The 8546-nt window shown below is 45.4% G+C and overlaps 1 protein-coding gene across 1 annotated transcript in view; it reads right to left on the bottom strand.

Moving 5' to 3' along the window:
• Positions 1 to 6044: 6044 nt before the first annotated feature.
• LOC140371695 (uncharacterized) overlaps positions 6045 to 8546 on the bottom strand; it is a 15381-nt gene continuing 12879 nt past the window's right edge. Inside the window, exon 9 of the mRNA XM_072458881.1 lies at positions 6045 to 8071. Coding sequence (XP_072314982.1) covers positions 7985 to 8071 — 87 coding nt within the window. The 3' untranslated portion in view covers positions 6045 to 7984. The remainder of the gene's footprint in view (positions 8072 to 8546) is intronic.

The following is an 8546-nucleotide window of genomic DNA, read 5'->3' as shown; positions in this document are numbered from 1 at the left end:
TCCAGATCTGGTCCGGGATGAAGGGGCGGGGTTTAAGTTCTCCTCAGAGTCAGAGAGAGACACGCGCGCGCGGAGAGAGAGGAAAACCACACCTCAGACCTGGGACTCATCCAGCCCCTGAACCTGGAAGAGACTAAACCTGGTCTGACCCCTGCTCCTGGTGTGTGGAGCCCAGTGTGGACCCCCGCGGGGCCTGTGTCAGATCCAGCTGCAGGGGTCTAATCTGGACCTAATCCCGATAATCCTATAATCCCTCATATCCAAGACTAAAGTCCAGACTAAAGTCCAGACTTAAGTCCAGACTAAAGTCCAGACTTAAGTCCAGACTAAAGTGAGTCTGCAGAAGTCTCTCAGTTTGGTCCTGGTCCTGGTCCAGCCCGAGTCTGAGTCTGAGCCTGGACTGAACACCTGAAAGAGCTCAGTATTGGTCAACAGTGTTTCTCTGATCAGCTGCAGGCCCCGCCCCCCCGCAGTGAACCATTCTTCTGTTGTTACTGTTTCAGCCTAAACCCATTAAAGCTGTCAATCAAACCCTGAGAGCCCAGAGGAGGAGAGAGGGGGAGAGAGGAGGAGAGAGGGGGAGAGAGGAGGAGAGAGGAGGGGAGAGGAAGAGCGGAAGAAAGAGGAGAGAGGAGGGAGGAGCAGAGAAGAGGAGGAGAGAGGAGGTGCGAGGAGGAGAGAACAGAGAGGAGGAGAGAGGAGACAGGAGCAGAGAAGAGGAGAGAGGAGCATAGAGGAGGAGAGAGGAGGAGACAGGAGGAGAGAGGAAGAGCGAAAGAAAGAGGAGGAGAGAGGGGGGAGGAGCAGAGAAGAGGAGAGAGGAGGAGACAGGAGGAGAGAGGAGGAGACAGGAGCAGAGAGGAGGAGAGAACGGAGAGGGGAGAGAGGAGGGGAGAGGAGGAGAGAACAGAGAGGAGGAGAGAGGAGCAGAGAGGAGGAGAGGAGGAGAGAGGAGGAGACAGGAGGAGAGAGGAGGAGAGAGGAGGAGACAGGAGCAGAGAGGAGGAGACAGGAGCAGAGAGGAGGAGAGAAGAAAACGTTTTGGGATAAAGAAAGAATGAAACATTAATATTTGCACAAGTTTGATGATAAATTCAGTTTTATTCTGACTTTGGAGAAACAGAAAAGGACAAAAACAGGATCTGAGGGGAAAAAAGCACGAGAAAAATGACTTTTTCACGTTCAATGTTGAAAAATAAGATGCAATCAATAATGTTTCATTTCATGAGTCGTTTGCACAAAGACGTGACAATTAAAAAGCGCTTATGCAAAATATTCAGCAAATCTGTCCATTTTCTGGAGATTTTTCTCCCGTTTGTTTTACACAAATGCAAATGTTTAATTCAAAGTGATTTTTAGGGGTTAAAAATGTCACAAACTGAGACAAAGCAGCTTCGGCTGATAAATGGCTTCAGACGCCAAGGATTGTGGGAACAAGAGTGACGGATGGACAAAACATGAATGGAATATGCAAATGAGACATCGCCACGGAAACCAAGATTAGGAACGGGTTAAAGTTAGACCTGGTTTAGTCCTGGATTGGACCGGCTTTGGTTATGATTAGGACTCGGTTTATTCCTGACTATTTTGTTCTAGTTTAGTCCTGGTTTAGTCTTGGTTTAGTCCTGGTTTAGTCCTGGTTTAGTCCTGGTTTAGTCCTGGTTTAGTCCTGGTTTAGTCTTGGTTTAGTCTTGGATTAGTCCTGGTTTAGTCTTGGTTTAGTCTTGGATTAGTCCTGGTTTAGTCTTGGTTTAGTCCTGGTTTAGTCTTGGTTTAGTCCTGGTTTAGTCCTGGTTTAGTCTTGGTTTAGTCTTGGATTTGTCTTGGTTTAGTCTTGGTTTAGAACTGGTTTAGTCCTGGTTTAGTCCTGGTTTAGTCCTGGTTTAGTCCTGGTTTAGTCCTGGTTTAGTCTTGGTTTAGTCTTGGATTAGTCCTGGTTTAGTCTTGGTTTAGTCTTGGATTAGTCCTGGTTTAGTCTTGGTTTAGTCCTGGTTTAGTCTTGGTTTAGTCCTGGTTTAGTCCTGGTTTAGTCCTGGTTTAGTCTTGGTTTAGTCCTGGTTTAGTCCTGGTTTAGTCCTGGTTTAGTCTTGGTTTAGTCTTGGATTTGTCTTGGTTTAGTCTTGGTTTAGAACTGGTTTAGTCTTGGTTTAGAGCTGGTTTAGTCTTGGTTTAGACTTTAATTATTTTCTTTCATCCTTGTTTTAGTCCTGAAAATCTAGAAAGTATAATTGAAAAGGCCTAAATCTAGACTAAACCCTGATCCCAGACTTAAGCAGGACTAAACCCTGATCCCAGACTTAAGCAGGACTAAACCCTGATCCCAGACTTAAGCAGGACTAAACCCTGATCCCAGACTTAAGCAGGACTAAACCCTGATCCCAGACTTAAGCAGGACTAAACCCTGATCCCAGACTTAAGCAGGACTAAACCCTGATCCCAGACTTAAGCAGGACTAAACCCTGATCCCAGACTTAAGCAGGACTAAACCCTGATCCCAGACTTAAGCAGGACTAAACCCTGATCCCAGATTTAAGCAGGACTAAACCCTGATCCCAGATTTAAGCAGGACTAAACCAGGTCTAAAACGGGGAGAAATCTTTATTAATCTGCAGTTTTTGTGGCACGGTTGAATACAGAGGGATGAAGGATGCTTTGGCTCCCGCTCCGTCCGTTCTTCCTTCGTCGCCGGGGTCAAGACCGGGCGCGTGACCTCTGACCTTCGGAGGAGGTGAGCGTTTTGGCGGGTCGGTGTTGACAGGAAGAGCAGGCGTCTTGAGCCTCGTTAGCGTTCCGGGCAAGCGTTAGCGACGGCGCGCTAACAGCTGCTGTCGACGAGCGTTTTCACACCAGACACGGACGGACTCGAGAATGTACTACTACTACTACTACTACTACTACTACTACTACTACTACTACTACTACTACTACTACTACTACTACTACTACTACTACTACTACTACTACTACTACTACTACTACTACGACTCTAACCAAGGCCTGCCTCCCTGCTCTCATCCCCCATCTCACCACCCTCTTCAACCAGTCTTTATCCCTCGGCCATGTTCCTTCCATCTACAAACTGGCCTCCATCACCCCCGTCCTCAAAAAACCCACCCTAGACTCCGCCAACCTCTCCGACTACCGCCCTATCTCCAACCTGCCGTTCCTCTCAAAAACGCTGGAACGCATCGTCGCCGCCCAACTTCACACCCACCTCCAGTCAAACAACCTCTATGAACCCCTCCAATCTGGCTTCCGCCCACTTCACAGCACTGAAACAGCCCTGGTCAAAGTACTCAACGATCTCCTCACCTCTGCAGACTCCGGGGCCCTCAACATCCTGTTACTACTAGACCTCAGCGCAGCCTTTGACACTATAAACCATTCCATCCTCCTACAAAGGCTGCGCCAACTGGGTGTTGAGGGCTCTGCACTTGACTGGCTCACATCCTACCTCACCAACAGGCAAGAGTTCATTTCCCTCTCCGGTCACTCATCCACCCTCTCCCCAGTAACGCAGGGGTCCCCCAGGGCTCAGTCCTCGGCCCCCTCCTCTTCATCTGCTACATCTTCCCCCTTGGTCACATCCTCCGCCAACTCAACCTGGACTTTCACTACTACGCTGACGACACCCAGATATACCTCACCACCAAATCCACCCAAAACCCTCCCCTCAGCCACATCGAAACCTGCATCTCTACAATAAAATCATGGCTCACTCTCAACTTCCTCAAACTGAACAGTGACGAAACAGAGCTCCTCCTCATTGGCACCAAATCCACTCTCAATAAAACTGGTCCCTTTTCACTCAGCATCGACACCTCGACCATCACCCCCTCTACCCTGGTACGCAATCTCGGTGTCATCATGGACCCCACCCTCTCCTTCACTCCCCATGTCAGCCACATCGTCAAGACCTCATACTTCCACCTCCGCCGCATCGCCAAAATCCGACACTGCCTCACCCTCCCCGCTGCTGAATCCCTCATCCATGCCTTCATCTCCTCCCGCCTCGACTACTGCAACTCCCTCCTCACTGGCATCTCCTCCCATTCCCTCCATAGACTCCAAATGGTCCAAAACTCCGCTGCCCGCCTCCTCACCCACACCCGGTCCCGTGATCACATCACTCCCGTTCTCCGCTCTCTCCACTGGCTCCCCATCAAGCAGCGCATAAACTTTAAAATACTCCTCCTCACCTTCAAAGCTCTTCACCACCTTGCCCCCCCCTACCTGTCTGACCTCCTCATCCCCCACCGCCCCACCCGAGCTCTCCGATCCTCCTCCTCTCTCACCCTGGCTGCACCAACATCCCGACTCAAAACTTTTGGCGACAGAGCATTCTCCCGAACAGCACCCCGACTCTGGAACTCCCTCCCCCAACCTGTCCGCCACTCTCCCTCACTCACAACATTCAAATCCCGCCTAAAAACATACCTCTTCACCCAAGCCTATGACCTCCCCTACCCCTAGCCTCCTCTACCCCATTGCCTACTCTTCTACCCCCTGTTACATCCCCATCTTTTTCTCTCTACTTCTTCTGTCTTGTTCATTTTATCTGTATATTAATGTGTTCTGTACGTGTTGTCCCCCCTGTCTGTAAATACCCCCCCCCCCCTTTTTTATTATGTTCAGCGTCTTTGGGTCACTGAAAAGCGCTATATAAAAAATAAAATAAAATAAAAGTTATTATTACTACTACTACTACTACTACTACTACTGCTGCTGCTACTACTACTACTACTGCTGCTGCTGCTGCTACTACTACTACTACTACTACTACTACTACTACTACTACTACTACTACTACTACTACTAGTGTTCTGAGACGTTATTGGCAGAAATGACACTTTTCAGGCCACGTTTGTGAACAATGTTTATAACAAGTTTATAACAAGTTTATAACAAGTACAGAACGTGAACGCTCGTTGCTTCCCGTAGAAACGATCTGTGACGTACGCTGACGCGAACAGACCGATCAAGAAAAAAGAAAGGTACTACTACTACTACTACTACTACTACTACTACTACAAGCTTCAACTACTACTACAAGCTACTACTACAAGCTTCTACTACTACAAGCTTCAACTACTATTACTACTACTACTACAAGCTTCTACTACTACAAGCTTCAACTACTACTACTACTACTACTACAAGCTTCTACTACTACAAGCTTCAACTACTACTACTACTACTACTACTACAAGCTTCAACTACTACTACAAGCTACTACTACAAGCTTCTACTACTACAAGCTTCAACTACTACTACTACTACAAGCTTCTACTACTACAAGCTTCAACTACTACTACTACTACTACTACTACAAGCTTCAACTACTACTACTACTACTACTACTACTAGCTACTACAAGCTACTACTATAAGCTTCAACTACTACTACAAGCTACTACTACTACAAGCTTCAACAACTACTACTACTACTACTACTACTACTACTACTACTACAAGCTTCAACTACTACTACAAGCTACTACTACAAGCTTCTACTACTACAAGCTTCAACTACTACTACTACTACTACTACTACTACAAGCTTCAACTACTACTACAAGCTACTACTACAAGCTTCTACTACTACAAGCTTCAACTACTACTACTACTACTACTACTACTACTACAAGCTTCAACTACTACTACTACTACTACTACACAAATGTGCGTGATGTAGCACATGCTAATGATTAGCATTGTGATTAGCGCAGGCTGAACAGAATGAACTCTTCTGCGTGTCTAAATATTAATTACAATTGTAAGTGATTTTGAGCTTTTATTGCTCACTTTGATGAAGGTCTTTGGCCGTTAAAGGCGCGTAAAGTCGTAAAAAAGCCGTATAAGTGTTCTGAGACGTTATTGGCAGAAATGACACTTTTCAGGCCACGTTTGTGAACAATGTTTATAACAAGTTTATAACAAGTACAGAACGTGAACGCTCGTCGCTTCCCGTAGAAACGATCTGTGACGTACGCTGACGCGAACAGACCGATCAAGAAAAAAGGAAACAAATATTCTGGATTCAACTCATTAACACACGTTTTATTTTTTTTGCAGTGTTAAAAAATATGCACAGAATTTACACATTTATTGAACATATTCTCGTTAAATCACAACAATGAGCAGGATTTAGGATTCTGAAAAGCACCGAGTATTTTAGACATAAACTTAGACATACAAGAGACATTTGTATTGTATTTGTTATTTTTGCAGTCGTCTTTATTTTCGGTTAATTTTTCCGACTCTTTTGTCTGTGGAGTGTTTCTGGACATTTAAAGTCGGTCGCGTGGCCGTTGACAACATTCAAAGGGTCCTTTCTCTCGACACCTGAAACCCAAACACTTCCTGTTCCTCCTGACCTTTGCCCTCTCGGCGCTGACCCCGGCTCGACTCAAATCCACACCAGACGTTCGGAATCTCCCCCCCCAAAAAAAGAAAAGGAACAAAAGGCTTTTTCCTCCGCCCACACCCCGTTTGGCACTGTTGCCACGGCCGCCCCGGGACGCGAGGACGGCGGCGTGGCGGCCGTTCTGCACCGACCGCACGGTTAGACTGTGTGACGCGTTCGGTCGAGCGCGACGACGGATTTATCTGTGCGCGGACTGCAACAGAGGACGTACAGTACTTCAAATACACAGTACTTCAAATACACGGTACTTCAGATGCACGGTACTTCAGATGCACGGTACTTCAGATGCACGGTACTTCAGATGCACGGTACTTCAGATGCACGGTACTTCAGATGCACGGTACTTCAGATGCACGGTACTTCAGATGCACAGTACTTCAGATGCACGGTACTTAAAATACACGGTACTTAAAATACACGGTACTTAAAATACACGGTACTTCAGATACACGGTACTTCAAATACACAGTACTTCAGATGCACGGTACTTCAGATGCACGGTACTTCAAATACACGGTACTTCAAATACACAGTACTTCTCTGTCCCTATAATAGCTGTAAATAAGAGTGTTATTACTATTTTTATTAAGAGTATAAGAGTGTTTCTACAAGAGTTTTCTATAAGTTATCTGTTCTTATTATTTACTTCTGTACCTACTCTGTGATGCAACACTGGAATTTCCCCATTGTGGGACAAATAAAGTCTCATCTCATCTTCTAATGCACTTGGACGAGTCGGCTGCGTTCACGGAATCAACAATGTGACGTCACGTTTCCAAAGGAGGGCGGGGCCTGTTTAACTGTACGCGTGAGTCTCGGCCAATAAGAAGCCTTTACCATGATTATGATGATGATTTATGATGCTTTATTATTATGATTATTTATGCAGATGTATTATTATATTTATGATGTGATGTCAGTACACGTCATCTGCGTGTACTGCGTGTACATGCAGGTGGCAGTTTTGGTGTCAGACGCCATTAAAAACAACAACGTTGATGATAATTCATTATTGATTTATGATGATTTAATTATTATTCATGATTTTTTCATGATGATATATGACGATTTCTAATGATTTATGATGATGATTTTTTATGATGTATTATTGAATGATTTATGATGATTTTGATGATTTATGATAATGAATTCTGACGATTATTTTTGATTTTGTATCATTATTTATGATAATGATTTATGATTAATAATTATAATGATTTATGATGATGATTGTTTCTGTTGTTGTTATGACGATGAGCAGCTAAAGTGAGTTGCCCTCGGTCACGTGGACATAACCCGCTGAGGACATGCGTGTATTGGACATATTTGTGGCGGCCCCTAAACTCTAATAAGACACATTATTCTGGCATCACATACAGTACGTGCAGATCACTCTAAAGCGTGATCTAAAACCATTTCTTTGACACACTTTTACTCGAACGTTCGTGAATCAGTCGAGCTTTGAGTAACAACCACTACAACATGGTCAGAGAAGGTGTCGCTCGGTCCGCCTCCGCTGGCCGTTCCCGTGACGACAACGCGGGGAACGTGACTTGATTTAGTAGTCGTCGTCGTCCACCAGAGATTTCAGGTCGGGCAAACCTCGGAGCTTCAGGTCCAGCAGCATCTGACCCAACGCCTTCCCCTGAGGACACAGGAGGGACTTTCATTTATTTATCTATTTATACAGACAATATAGAATTATGGTCGTGGCTGGAGAGTTGCAGCGCGGTCAAATGGCACTTCCCTTATAGCCTCATGGCTAACCCTAACCCTAACCCTAACCCTAACCTTAACCCTAACCTTAACCCTAACCTTAACCCTAACCTTAACCCTAACCTTAACCCAAACCCTAACCTTAACCCTAACCTTAACCCAAACCCTAACCCTAACCTTAACCCTAACCCTAACCTTAACCCTAACCTTAACCCTAACCTTAACCCTAACCTTAACCCTAACCTTAACCCTAACCTTAACCCTAACCTTAACCCTAACCTTAACCCAAACCCTAACCTTAACCCTAACCTTAACCCTAACCTTAACCCAAACCCTAACCTTAACCCTAACCTTAACCCTAACCTTAACCCTAACCTTAACCCTAACCTTAACCCAAACCCTAA

This window comes from Eucyclogobius newberryi, unplaced genomic scaffold (genome assembly GCF_026437365.1).
Source record: "Eucyclogobius newberryi isolate DKJ021-1_F unplaced genomic scaffold, fEucNew1.0.hap1 SCAF_22, whole genome shotgun sequence".
Lineage (NCBI taxonomy): Eukaryota > Metazoa > Chordata > Actinopteri > Gobiiformes > Gobiidae > Eucyclogobius > Eucyclogobius newberryi.
The sequence above is the reverse complement of the archived record's forward strand: the minus strand, read 5'-3'. Positions and strand labels throughout refer to the sequence as shown.